This window comes from Pogoniulus pusillus, chromosome 4 (assembly GCF_015220805.1).
Source record: "Pogoniulus pusillus isolate bPogPus1 chromosome 4, bPogPus1.pri, whole genome shotgun sequence".
Lineage (NCBI taxonomy): Eukaryota > Metazoa > Chordata > Aves > Piciformes > Lybiidae > Pogoniulus > Pogoniulus pusillus.
Genome location: NC_087267.1, coordinates 30,252,467 through 30,267,745, shown reverse-complemented (window position 1 = coordinate 30,267,745; position 15,279 = coordinate 30,252,467). Strand labels below are relative to the sequence as shown.

Sequence of the window (15,279 nt, the reverse complement as noted above, 5' to 3'; positions counted from 1 at the left end):
CCATCCCTGGAGATATTCAAGGTCAGGCTTGATGGGGCTGTGAGCAGCCTGATCTAGTTGGCTCTGTTTACTGCAGGAGGTTGGACTAGATGATGCCTAGGGGTCCCTTCCAACCCAGTCCATAATATGATCCTATGAATATGTTTTTTCCTATTATCATGAGTGAGAGTTGAATTTGAAAGAGAATAACTGATTGTTACTGACATCTCATGAGATGTAGTAGTCCATAGTAGAAGAGCAATTCCAGTTTCTGCTGCTGGTTTAGAAATCAAGAAGGAAATCTTTCGATAAAGTGACCTTTCTAATGCGATCTGCTTGAACGCACTGATAAATGCTCTATAGAATTTTTAATCAGGCTGCTTTTCAGGTTGTCAGTGCTCATTTTTAAAAAATTCAAAGCAGTAAATGGAACTTTATTAAGATGTATAGGAGTTTGAAAACACTATTTTGGCGTAGATTTGTTGAATATTAGTATAATGTCTGATTAGATGCATTTGGGGTTATTAAATGTGATGTGCCAATCACTGAATGATCCGTCCTCTTCAGAAATATTGAAAGAAAATCCTCAAACCTGAAGAAAGTACCCAAACAACCATCAGGCCTTTGCCCTTAGTTTTCATTCCTGGATTTTAGAAATGCAATGCAAATCATGTATACTAGTAGGTTCTAAGGAAAGGAAAGCTTGCTTGTACAAATTTGTGGGTTGTTTGACTTGTGGCTTGTCTTCATGAAAAACGTTTTTCCCATGGTTTTGTTTTCATAGCTATTACTTACTGACTCACTGATTTTTTTTTTCTTGCTTGTTTTTCACTGTGTATTTTTGTAACTCCATCAGACCAGGAGTTTTTTGTTTAGTTTAGTGAATGACACTATCGTACACTCAGAAATTGCCATTTAAATAGATTTTTCTGGGCACTTCTATCTGATACTTGTTTTCAGAAAAGTTGATTGTATTTGTAGTATGTTGAGCATATCCTTTCTTTGAAGTGAAATACAAAATAGAAACATTGATAATATTGTAAAACTGATATTACTGAAACTAGAATGACAATTGACAGAGGCAGGAAGGGTGACTGAGCTGAGTTACTTAGCTTTACAGTTTTCCAATAGCAGTAAAAATATGACATAAAACTCTGTAATTTCATAAAGGTATAATCATGTAAAATGTGAAAACAAATGGCAAAACTTAAGGCCTTTATATAGTTGTTGATTGGTAAAGAAACCCTGCTAGATACTGCTTGATGGTCTGAAATGGCATTTTTTTTCAGTTTAATATGCAGTTGATATTAAAAGACATGAGATGACTGGACTAGCACCAAAAATTCATAGCTAAAGGAATAAGCGTCTTAGCTAATAAAATCGCGAGGCTTTTATGGAGAACTAAATCAATACCTCCCTTTCTGCCTCATATTTTCCCCAGAACTGAAATCATACTGAGCAAAAACTGAACCTTAATCATAGCTGTAATGGATCAAACATGAGCTGCATTACAGCTTGTGTTTCAGTGCCCACCAAAGCTTTCCATATTTATTGTTGTCTCCCCTGTTCGATGGATTTTCATCATGCCAAGGAAACATAAAATCTGGAGATAATGAAACTTGATTTCCAAATGAAAACTTAGGGAAGAAGGGTAAATGGTGGTATCTGGGACTTGTTTTCAAAGCAGAAGGTGCAAACATATTTCAGCTTCAGGTAGCTTATGACAAAGACCATAATGGGACTCACACTCACTCTGATGTGAGTTATATATGCATAGACCTTTTCTTACTTGAAAACTACTGCAAGGGAGCTTTGAAAATAAATACTGTATTTAAAACAGAATTAAAATAATCAGCTTCTTAAGCTGGGTAATACTTGAAGAAAAATTGAATAGAAATAGTACAGGCTTCTTAAACTTCCTCTGCATATTGCATCCTTGATGACCCTACAAAGATGTTACATTTTGTTAGTATTGAGGCCTGATTTTAAAAGTGACATTGTCCTTTGGTTTGAAATCTCTTTTTGCTGATCCAGTTACTTACTCAGCATTCTAGCTTTTTGGGCAGACCTTCTAAAGAGCAAGCATTCTTTTGCTTCAGATGATTATACTTGAATAACTATAATTAGGGCAAAACACATAGCAGCTTCCACTCTGATGATTATTGTAACATTTTAAAGACATGTAGCACATTCAGGAAGAAAAAATTGAGAGGAAATACAGCTTGTTACACACCTAGCTTGTGTCAGAGAAGTTCTGTGATTTCCCTGCTCCATGTTCTTCTCATGCTGTCTTTCCCATGATCAGATAAATTGCGTCCATAGAAGCTTTTGCAGATCCTAATCAAGGTACAGTTTTGAGTTGTAGGGAGTGGGTGGCAGGCAGTTGCCTTGTTTCTAAATTTCCTGCTTATGAGCTCTAAAACCCCACATTGCAGTATTAGACAAGCTGAGCTATTCCAGAATCTCTTTTTATGGGCATGTTATTAAAAAATCTTAGACTCTACAATATCAAATACCATATTGATAAAGTATTTCTTTTAAAGAGGTGAAAAATCGTGGAAAGGTGATTGAATATTGCTGTGTCTTAATGAAAGAGGAATTTTATATTACTGGAAAAGCTCCAGTGAATGAGTGGTGCTTTGTTCTAACTGCTGTAGCTGAATTATGTAGAGGGTTGGTTTTAACATGTACTAATACCTTGAAAATGATTCATTTTGAAGAACTGAGATGCTTACTTAGTGCCTGAAGTTAATGAAAATCAGTATTCACCTATGCTTTTGTATGCATATTATCATACTAGTAATTCCATGATATTAAATCTGTCTTTGTGTAATTTTTAAGTATTTGTTTAAATTTTGCTCATCACTTAACAAATCATCTGATAGCTACTTTAAATCTTTTTCAGATCTTTGAAAGAATTTTGTTTATCTGGGCAATACGTCATCCAGCCAGTGGATATGTTCAGGGCATGAATGATCTTGTTACCCCCTTTTTTGTAGTCTTCGTTTGTGAATATATAGGTAAGATTTGTCTTAATACTGAATACTGAATAGGTACTTGTTTTGGAACACCATCTTCCTTTTTTAATCTAAATACTGATTTGGATGAGCTAATGAAAGCAGACCTTGATATATGATTTTTTAAATAAGTCTGTCACTGAAGTTCAGGAATCTTTCAGGGTTTTACTACAAAAGATCCTCTTTTCAACAAAATTCAACCAAACAAAAATCCAAAAGTTGCAGATACTATTCTTGTTTGTCAAGTCTGAAAGCAGCACAATCTAGGATTTTCTTTCATCTTGATTTCCAGTTAAGAAGTGTCAACCATTCTGATGCTTTTTTCTTCATAGTTGGTTATTTTCTCCCTTTATTTCTCTTCTAATTAATGTTTTTTTTGTCAAAACTTTAGATTTTATGTATGAAATATGTAAGAAAATTTAAAGTAGAGGGGACATGTTAAACTGAATCTGTGACTGTGTGACTGAAAGAATAGCCAACCAAGCAGCATGGTGTAGAGCCTGTCTTTTCTGGATTTTACAACACTAGTAACAAAAGTAGCATTAACAGCTGTATTTTTGTTGAGTTTGTGGCCTTATATATGACTATACTTTTTGAAAACATGTTTATTGATGTTGTGTGAATGCTCAATTACATAATTTATGTCTTGAGATTTACAGACTAGTATTTAACTGTTTATAAATATCAAGAGTATGAATAATCATTAACAATCATTTGATTTAAAATTGAATATAAATATGGATATACAAGGTAAGATTAAAGAGTAAAAATGAGTGTTAATCTGGCTTGAACTAAAACTGCTTTCCTTGTATTTCTATTTGTTATACACATGTATGAAAAAAATACATAATGCTTGTATGCATTCAAGCAACATGTTGTTTGGCTTCTTCAGTGAGGCTGTGTATAGTGGATTTTCCCTATCTTCTCTATGGAAGATGCCCATTGGCATCCTCATCCAAACTGATTAGATTTAATGAAGGACAGACTATCCTTGAATGGATGATAGACTATTCATTTCCTCATTTGCGTGGCAACACCTCTGTTGCTTTCTTCATTTCTTGTTTTATAGGGGGACATTTAATTGATAAGCAACTAATGAGAACTACTGCTGCCTTCTCCCTAATCATCTCTTAAGTAGGGTAGAAGCCTACTCCTGAGAGTACTTACAGTTTCTGTCTTTTACTCCCTCATTTGACAGATAATGAAAATGTTCTTAATGATTCTAGAACAGTAGGGTCTCTAGCAGACTTTAGGGTTGTTAATTGAAAGAAGAAGTTCATATGAAATGTGATTAGAGAATTGATATTCCATGTTAAATAGACCATTTAATTAATATGGTAAATAAGTTTGTCTTTACCACCAAGTTACATTTGGAGACCCTGGTGATTGTTAATGTATTTGCTAGTTTGTCAGTATTTTTGTATCAGAGAGCATAGCTGTTCCAGTAAGTGTCCATTGAAGAAACACACAACTTAAACACTGAACAACAGGAAAAGACATTTTGCCACTGAAAGGGTATGAAACGGAGGAAACTGTACTATCTGGAAGCTCATCTAAAAGCTGGTATCTATACAATAAGAAAAATATTGAAACATTTTCTTCAGTACAGTTGTGGTCCAGGCTAGCAGCAGTTATTTCACCCATGACATATAAAAACTTTAAAGAATTTATCTTTAAAAACTGTTGCAATTCTGAGTCACTTGGATCCTTATTCATGCAATTGAAAGTGAGAATGCCTTTTATTCTAGGTTCTCTCTATAATTTGGAAAAAAAATCCTGAAGCATGATTAAATTATTTTTATTAACAATTCCATTAATAATAAACTTGATGGTACAGATCTGTAGACCTGATGTTCTACATCTGATATATTTTGATGATGTTTGCACACAGTTGCGGTTTTATCAAGTATTTTGGTAGGAGGAAAGCCATATTTATTTCAGTGTTACAAAACCCAAGAATTCCCTTAATCCTGTCTTGTGTAACAAGTATGTTACCTATTTACTCTAGTGGTGGAAGTCTTTCACCTCTGCTATTGGACAGCTCTGTAAATCAGAGATCAAATTGTCCGTGCTTTCTGGCAGCAGCAGAGCAGCTGATCCCTGGCTGTCCCTGGCGGCGTGGCACAGCATGGCTGGGCACTTTGGGGCTGGTCCTCATCCGTGCAGACTCAATCAACAGTGCCATGTCAGATGTTACGCTCCCTTTGGTTTTGTCCCTAGCACCTTCCATCGTTCTGAGGATGCTCTCTACAGCTACCTGAAGGGAGGTTGGAGTGAGGAGGGGGCAGCCTCTTCTCCTTGGTGTCAAGTGACAGGACTAGAGGAAATGGTTTCAAGCTGTGCCAGAGGAGGTCCAGGATGGATATTAGGAAATATTTCTTCACTGAAGGGGTTCTCAAACATTGGAATGGTCTGCCCAGGGCAGCGCTGGAGTCGCTGTCCCTGGAGGAGTTCAAGCAGTCTGTGGACCTGGCGCTTAGGGACATGCTTTGTTGCGAAGGGTTGGACTGGATGATCTTCGAGGTCTCTTCCGGCCAGGTAAACTCTGTGACTGTGACTGTGAGTGTTGTTAAAAAGTTTTTAAACATACAAATGGCATGAATGGAAGTGGTAGTTTACTTGTAACATTCTTTTGTCATTCAAATCTGAATGTCAAAAAGTAGGTTTGTGGGTCTTTTTATGGCTAAATGCTTTGACAGGGTAGTATAGATTGAGGTACCTAATTTTAGCATGTAAGTCCACACATTTAGACTAGGTTGTGTGACTGAATGTAGGAATTGAGTGTTAGATGTTGAGAGCATTCTTTCAGCAGTGTAAGTATGATGAAAATGTAACTTGGTAATATCTTATTAGTTCCCCATTCTGCAATAAAAGCAGAATGCTGGAACATTTTTAGCGAGGTAAAACCTTGTCGTCAAACCAAACCAGGAGAAGCACAACTACAAATAAAGAAAATTTCAGTGAGGGTAGACACCAGCCCCTGCTGCTGTCAGCATTTCTGGTCTACATTAGGAGAAAGAAGAATTTAAATCGTAGGTTTCTTATATCAGGTGATTGTGTGCCAATCTCAGTTATTTGTTTTTTCCCCAGGAGAAATGCTTTTTCTATCCTAGTGTGGAATTTGAAACACTAGTGGTACAGAAAAACTATTTTGTGCTCACTTCTAATCTCCAATATGACATAGCTGTGTTACAGTAATTTATGTTGTCAGAATAAATACTGATTGTTATCAGGGCAGATTTCCTGAAAGCTCTGTGTCTTTACAGCAATTTAGTTTGTGTTGAAATGAATCTCATCCATGTGGATGTAATTCCAGAGGTATCTTTATGAAAAAGGTACAATATACAATGTGACTACTCACTGGCAAGGAAATTTTACACTGGATTGCAAGTCCTGTTTCAAGTTGTTGAATGTGTTGCTCTCTTTGTACACCTTCCTGTTACTCTGAATTCCTGTTGATCTACATTATTTACAGGTATTAAATTGTGCTGCGCAGTTGCTTGTGTTTTTTTACTCATGTAATCAGTTATACTTCACTACATCTGCCATTTCAGTACTACATCTGCAATGCACTAATTCACTGGGCCTTGTCTGTGTATCTGGAACCACAGAGAGGACCTGTATTTGTTCACCATCCAGAGACATGAAAGCTTGAGAGAAATGCCGTCATAAAAAGGATGTGTTTCAGGCCATTGCTAAGCTGTATGGCTGTATCAAATCACTTTAAAACTCCTAACAGTGTTGATTCAAGAGAAAATTAGGAGTTACGAGGAAGTTAAGGGCAGAAAACGAACACTATTGTAGCAGTTCATCATTGCATTCTGGATAAAGAGCATTCAGAAAAAGAAGGCCACTGAAGACTAGAATGGTGATTGAGATTTTGTCTGCAATCTTTTTGCAACAGAAGTTGTTGAGAAAATTTGAGGATGCTTACAAGAACAAATGAATTTTTGAAAGAAGGGTCTTACCCCATAAGTATTTTTCTTGTAAACTTCCCTGAAAGACAGCAGAGCTTAGGTTTTGCCTCCTTTGTTTGCTTATCATATGTAGAATTGGTTTTAATTTTACTTCTGTCACACTTTCTGTAATATTTTAATTTTTTAAAAAGATATTTCCATAGATCTTTAAGACCAAAGTGTTTGAAGTGGTATTGTACTAATAGGATGGAGAAAATTACTCCTGTCACATTCACAAAAAAACATTGATTAATCAGACTGCAGAACTGCAAAATCAAAATTCTTATTCTCATGAAATGGCACATATTGCAAGTTTGAAAAATATGTGGTCTGTAGTAAAATACCCTATTTAGTTTGATTGCAGATCTATAGTAGTAATAGTGCTAGATATTTAACTCATAATGGTGTGTCAAAGATGTAAGATGCACCCTCAGCTTCACTGTCTATTAGGGAAAAATTAATGTATTTCAGCTAAAACTTCTTTGTGGATACTTAAAAAAAATCTTCTTCTCTGAAGTGGATTAAGCCTAATAAAGTTAGAATTCTCTTCTTGTGGTTAACAGTTGTCATCAGAAGTGAAAAAGAGACATAAGGTTGTCCTAGTAAAATATGTCAAACTGCATAATTGTCCGTTATTTTTAGTTCTCTGAAAAGTAATGTTTTGAGTAACAATATTAATTGCTTATAGTGTCCTATAAGTTTCTGTTTAAAAACAAAAATGTAACAAAAAGAAACTCAAGCCCTCCAATTATAAGGTAGGTTAGTCTTTCAGACATTTTTAGTCTTTTAAATTGTCTTCAAAGTAAGCATATTTGGAATGTTAATACTGCATGGAAGAAACTCCAGTACATAAAGTATATGTGAAAGATGTCTTTGCAATAACAAAGCTGAAGAAGTCATTTACAGGGAGTCTCTTGTAATGTTGATGTATTACTTCAAATATATAGAAATTTATGTATTAGTGGAGTTACCAGCAGTATCAGAATTAAGCTCATGAAACCAAAAAACTGTTTGAAATCATAAAACATATGGAAGGAAAAAGCCACGAATTCCTCACTTGTTAAAAACCAAGGTAATAATTCAGTTTTATTGTTAGATGAACTTCTCCACTGTATTTATTCCTTCACACTCCAGTTATGAATCTAAATTCAAATTTGGGTGACAAGGGAGAAAAAATAGCTGTCAGAGTTGTACTCAGCTGCTCCAGGTTTATGGAGCTTTTCTTACTGTAACTATTTATGTCTAATTTGAAACAATTTGCTGTTTTCAAAGAGTAAACTTCACTGAATCTTAGCAGAATAACATTACTATTTAAAGTCTAGATATTAATTTTTCTTTGATTATTCATATAATTTTCTGATAATGCTGTCTGAAATTTCTAGTTCTGAACTGTTACATGTTCAACATAGTTTTGTGAGCAAATTATCAAAATCAAAATGTGCTTTAAAATATTTTTCAAAAGCTTCTATTTGATAAGTAAGAGAAGTATTTGTCGACATTGTTTTTACTTTCAAAAGTATTTTCATTATTACTTTGGGCTTAGACTAATTTCATAAGTTCCTAAAACAAACCTAAATGATGTATTTGTCCGAGAACAGTTCTTCAGAGTAATCTCTCTGATACTTTTATCCCATGCTATTTTATCTAATTTTTAGAGAGGTGTAAAAGTAAAAATACTTTAACCTATTTTTAAAAGCTGTTCATAACTTTTCTTATTCTGAGTCAAATGCTATAGTAGGAAGAATTAGCAAAATAGTTTTATACTAAGACTACATAGAAGATGACTCAAGAGGCTGAGGGAGCTGGGGTTGTTTAGCCTGGAGAAGAGGAGGCTCAAGGCAGACCTCATTGCTGTCTACAGCTACCAGAAGGGAGGTTGTAGCCAGGTGGGAGTTGGCCTCTTCTTCCAGGCAACCAGCAACAGAACAAGGGGACACAGTCTCAAGTTGTACCTGGGGAAGTACAGGCTGGATGTTAGGAGGAAGTTCTTGCCAGAGAGAGTGATTGGCATTGGAATGGGCTGCCCAGGGAGGTGGTGGAGGCACCATCCCTGGAGGTGTTCAAGAAAAGCCTGGATGAGGCACTTAGTGCCATGGTCTAGTTGACTGGCTAGGGCTGGGTGCTAGGTTGGACTGGATGATCTTGGAGGTCTCTTCCAACCTGGTTGATTCTGTGATTCTATGTAAAAACAGAAAAGGCAAATGATTTCTTCTAAATATACCTTCACAGAAAAATGGTTATATTAGAAAGTAACTTTACTTTTCTCTGGAGGAGGAAAGGGGGAATTTTTATTGTTTTTTCTTTTGTTCTGGGTGTTTGTTTGTATGCTTTAAAAAAAAAAATCTCCCCAAACCCCCTCTTCCCCCTTCCATGTATTTATTTTTTAAAATAATGTTACTACTATTTCTGTAAACATTTTAATAAAAGGAAAGGACTTTTGTATACTTCAGAAAGTACCTGAGTCGCTCAGACCAGTCATGTTAGAAAGTGCTCTTCCTTTTTGCGAGTGGCATCTAAGCCTCAACATTTTCACTTAAAACTATCAAAATAAGTATTTCAGAGCAATTATATGTTATATATTATGATAAGGGCCTGGAACACAAACCCTGTGAGGAGAGGCTGAGGGAGCTGGGGTTGTTTAGCCTGGAGAAGAGGAGGCTCAGGGGGGACGTCATTGCTGTCTACAACTACCTGAAGGGACATTGTAGCCAGGTGGGGGTTGGTCTCTTCTCCCAGGCAACCAGCAACAGAACAAGGGGACACAGCCTTAAGTTGTGCTGGGGGAAGTATAGGCTGGATGTTAGGAGGAAGTTCTTCCCAGAGAGAGTGATTTGCCATTGGAATGGGCTGCCCAGGGAGGTGGTGGAATCACCATCCCTGGAGGTGTTCAAGCAAAGTCTGGATGAGGCACTTAGTGCCATGGTCTAGTTGAGTGGATAGGGCTGGGTGCTAGGTTGGAGTGGATGATCTTGGAGGTCTCTTCCAACCTGGTTGATTTTATCATTCTAATTATTATACTGCAGTATTTTTACTTGAAGTGCAATAAGCAGTTTCCTGTATTTTGGAGCTGTGTTTAGCTTTAAAAACAAGAGTTTGAAGGGATTAAGAAATAGTGGCTATGGGGAAAAGCTGTAAGAGAAACTGCTGAAGAAGTAAACCCCCGATACTTCAAAGATTAAGCATCTAACAGAGGATTTATCAAACTTAATGATTTTCTGTGAATTAGTGGTTACTTCCAGGTATGACTATTTGAATTAATTGTTTTTCTCTTAAAGATACTGCTGTAAATGACTGATGCTTTTGTTAAATAGAGAATTAAATGAAAAATTAAGATCTTGGCATAAAATAGTAACTGAAAAAAAGGCAACTTTCATTTCATCTGATTTTTCTAAAAAATCGTTTGTATTGGTAAGCATAAGATTATTTTTCTACTCATCCTAGTGTAACATCCTGGAGAAGAGCAGGCTCAGGGGTGATCTTATTGCTGTCTACAACTACCTGAAGGGTGGTTGTGTCCAGGGGGAGGTTGCTTTCTTCTCTCAGGTGGCCAGCACCAGAATGAGAGGACACAGCCTCAAGCTGCGCCAGGGGAAATTTAGGCTGGAGGTGAGGAGAAAGTTCTTCACTGAGAGAGTCATTGGCCACTGGAATGGGCTGCCCGGGGAGGTGGTGGAGTCGCCGTCCCTGGAGCTGTTCAAGGCAGGATTGGACGTGGCACTTGGTGCCATGGTCTAGCCTTGAGCTCTGTGGTAAAGGGTTGGACTTGATGATCTGTGAGGTCTCTTCCAACCTTGGTGATACTGTGATCTTGTTCTAATACAAAAATTTGTAATTGCCATTAGGACAAAAATAACTGGATTACATATCCTGAAATTTACAGCTTCCTGCTGTCTGTTTCAGAATATTTTAAGTGGAGGCATCTGCAGGTGGGGTTTGAGATTTTGGGCTGACAAGTGTTTGGCATTTTGCTTGTTTGTTTGTTTTGTATGTGTGACTTTTTTTTTCTTTTTAAAGCTCTATATGCTTCCATGTCATAGGAAAGAAGAGTATATTGAGGATACTGATTCATATATGGCAATGTATGGCCCAGCCTCCATTTATTAGTTATAGTAAAGTTGTGATGTGATGGCTTTTTTGGAAAGCAGAATCAATGTGAAGAATGGATATGAGTTTATAAGCTCAGGAGTTACATCTCCTTTTAGATTACTATCGTGATTTCATATTTTAGAGGAACAGCCAGGTAGGGACTTTAAAATTAAGAATGACAAATGTCTCCTGTTGTGTATCAGTACCAGGAAGCCTGCCAAAGAGTCAAGAAATCTGACAGAGGTGTGAACGGAGCCTGTAAAATGTCACCACATAGCAGAAGAGCTGTGTGGACTCTTTGCTTAAAAGTTTCACGTGGAGAAACTTTGCAGACCCTGTCTGATAGACAGAATCAGAGGAATTCTTTTCAAGTTTTGCTCTAAGGTGTCTAGAACAAATCTCTAAATTAATAAGGAATTTCTAAGGTCGAATGGGACTAATCAAAGGTTTCTTATGAAATTAAATTAATGATTCTATAATGTAGTAATATCTCTTTATAGACCATGAAAGCAACTTTTAAGTTTCATTAATTTAATTTTATATTATGATTAAATGCATGTGTTACAGAATTGCCAAGATAGCACAGTTATACCAGTTTGCCTTTTATTTCTGCTGACTGGTGAGCAGCTTCTTAGACTACATATTATCTTTGCTGTCTGTTCTTCCTGAAAGTTTATTCTACATAATTTTACTATTACCAGGCATTTTTCTTGTCCTTAGGAAAGTCTGAGAATTAACAACAATTGCTCTGCTATTTATGTCATGATTTTATTTTATTTTATTTTCTATTTTGAAGCAGTGTTTACTGTGAGGGTGATGAGATACTGTAAGTTGTGGATGATTCATCCCTGCTGGTGTTCAAGGACAGGTGGGAAGAGAAAGATGTCTTTCTCCATGGCAGGAGTATTTGAGGTAGATGATCCCTTCCAACCAAAACCATTCTATGATTCTATGCTGTTCCACAGTCCTAATTGTGTCCTACTTGAGTAATTTAAAGCTTAATATGGGTTTTCTTCTGGCCTAATGTCTAGCTGTACTCTATATTAAATATTACTGCTTTCATAGAAAAAACTCAAAACTTTTGTCATTAGTAATCAGAATGAGTCAAAACTAGTCTTCCTGTTGCTTAAAGTATTTGATGTTTTCAGCTAACTCGGATTTGTCGATGAAGTTGCAGTCTTGTTATTATTTAAACATTTACTAATAGCTCTCTGTAGTTGCTTGCTTACTTTAGGAAAAAGGATTTCCTCATGTGTATATAAAAAAGTCTTGCCACTTAAAAACCTGGTTTAGTCCATAGGATGATATGTTTAAGTGTAAAAGTATGACTTCTGATGTGGATTTAAATTACCTATTTTTGAAGCTTGTTTTGCATCTGTATGTGTACTTCCCATTTTTTAAACGTGTCTTTCTGAAGGTGTATATTTCACAATGTTTAATGCATACTCCCAGAATGTTAAAAGTTACATGTATTTGATAATATGGGTGGTACCTTAATAATATTTCTGTGAAGTTTAAAAAGTCTTTTGTGATTTATGCTATCTCAGTTTTGAAGGCAATTAAGAAATGAGTCGACTTGCACGGTGAGGAAATCATCAGAGGTTGCTAAAGGGTATTTTATTTGAAACTACAAACTGGAAATATTGAGTCGTGGGAATAAATGGGAAATAAGATCTCGAGTAGCGGCAGAAATAGTAAAATGAAATTAAAGAGAAAGAAAGATTTATGCAGGTGTAAAAATGAAAGAATTGAGAAAAAGGAGAAAATTAATTATAATTAATGCATCTATGAGAGAGACGTATTCCAACGGGAGCAGCATGTTGTAGTTCTGCCTTTGTGCATTCATTTTGCTCTCCCTATGGCCTCCAGTTATAATTAATGATCATCTTTCTATAGTGAAGCAGCACAGAGGTGGTTATACTTTCAGATCTAAATCTTCTGAAGCATGCTTTCCAACAGACTGGGAAATTACTTTAATGATATTTGGCGTCCAAATATCACAACTTTGCATGTTTATTATGAAGTAATTCAAACAAAGAGAAACTAAAAGAGGACGAATTACTGAAACAATAACAGCATGCTGTACAAGTGTCAGGAATGTAGCATCCAAACACTGTTGTCTAGATCTGTAACATCTCCATGTCTCAAGATCTTGAAATTGGGTGGTTCAGTGCTTTAAACATAGCTGTAAACAGCTTTCATGTCTTAATTTCAATAAATGGTTAGTTACTGCTGTATAGATTTTGCATCAGTTTTAATACAATTGTCGGAGGTTTTTGTGCTAAAACTTTTTAATTTGAGTAGGCTTTGCTTGTAGTTTAAATGCAACCCTTTTTTTTAATCTTAGTATTCATGAAGTTGCTTTTCCATCAGCATGAGTTTTTTGGGTGTTTTTAATGTGGGAAATGTGAAATTTTTGCTTCTTCTACATTAAACTGTGGAAAACAAATTATAAAACAGAAATGAAAAATTAAGTACACACAATAATGGAAAAATGGACAAAAAAAAGAGTACCAGTTTTGCAAAGCCATCACCTTATTTTTTGGAAACAAAATACTTAATGGTTTTATGGCATATTGTTTTGATAGAACCCAATGCTTTATAAAAATATTACTGACTTTGATAAGAGAATTGATGTTTTTGAACTAATTCTCATGTTCCATCTTTGTGATAAAAATTTACTTATTACAGTGCAACTCTTAATTAAAAGACGACCTTCTTACAGTAACACAGGGGAAGAAATAAAGTCAAGATACTCTTAGCTTTTAATAGATTGAGCAGTTTTTTTTCTTAGAGAGTGTACTATGTATAATTTTTTAATCTTCATTATAAATACATATATAGCATGTTAAAAAAAATGAATCTCATTACTGTAACAAACCTCATGGCTTCCTTGACACAGATGCAGTTTCATTAGGAAATTGTGAATTGCAGCAGATTAAAATAGTTAAGGAATGCACTTAGCAATTAAGCTGTGTAAGAAGTAGCGTTCCTTGTGCAGTCAGTTTGCTCTCCACAAATATATTTCTTTTATTTCAGTATGTGTAATTTGTGCTAAAAAGTGCATATAATAGATACTTTTTCTGCTGAAAATAAGGCAGGAAATCTGTGACATACATTTCTTTATTAGCTGTGAATGATGTGGGAGATCATAAAACAAGGAGTTCCACTATTTTGATTAAGAAGATTTATGGATATTGCATATTTTGGATTTGCAACAAACTGCCACTGTCATGAACTTCTGCATATGCTGTTAATGAAGAACCCTTGTTTCCCCTGCCATCCATTTTACACTGAGAATTTTAGTTGTTCAGTTCAAAGACAGTAATAGGTTAAAGTAAAACTTTCTTTATCAGTGGATGAATTTACACTTATGTTACTCTAAATTGTTCCATGTCTTATTCAACAGTGGCAAATTTGTCAATCTTTCATTGCTGAAAAAAACACCATCTTTTGGATTTTTATGTTTTATATTTACATGCAATTTCTAGGGTTTTAGGGCTTTTATATTTATCCAGGTTAAAGTTGAACCTTTAGCTTGGTTATCCAGGTAATTTATGCACTATATTGCTATTTATGGGATTGTTCAAAGGAATTCTCTTTGCCTGCCTTTTAGTATTAAGTAATTATGTGCAAGTCAGTTTCTTTTTTTTTTTAAAGTAGTTTCAAGTAAAAAGTATTAATTTTCAGTAATTTTACAATTCACCCTTGCATATGTACATACATAAAATATTTTAAACTCTTTAATAAATTTTTGCCTTTAATGCAGTTGATTTTTTTCCCCCTGTCCAAAAAACAACTTTAAAAATCTACATGACTTTGTAGATTTTTGATGGCACTTCCATTTAAAGAAATAAAATTCTAGATTGACTGTCTCTAAACTGGCCCTAAAAACAATGCCATATCCTAACACAGGCTTTTTATACTTTGGTGAGAATGCTATGGTTTACTCTTATCCTGTTCTTACTGGTCTTGTGCTCTGCATGTTTGTGTGTATGTGCAAACATAGGCTCGATGCTTTACAGAAAAAAATGATGAGCACAAACTAGGTAATTAAAAAATGTGATTTGGGAAACATATTCAACCTTTAATCTTTCATTTTCTATTCTCCAAGCACCTTTTGGATTTCTCAGGAAACTCCCTTATCACGCATTCTAAGAAAATGCTCATCAGCATCCTGTGCTCACCATGCATACTGGATGCTAATTACTACTCCTGTAATTTAGTATCATGTGCACCAC

General features: G+C 35.4%; 1 protein-coding gene across 2 annotated transcripts in view; it reads left to right on the top strand.

The window, feature by feature from the left end:
• TBC1D22A (TBC1 domain family member 22A) overlaps positions 1–15,279 on the top strand; it is a 187,107-nt gene that overhangs the window by 30,429 nt on the left and 141,399 nt on the right. For both annotated transcript variants that reach the window (XM_064142446.1, XM_064142447.1), the window contains exon 8: positions 2,885–2,999. In XM_064142446.1, the coding sequence (XP_063998516.1) occupies positions 2,885–2,999 (115 nt within the window). The remainder of the gene's footprint in view (positions 1–2,884; positions 3,000–15,279) is intronic.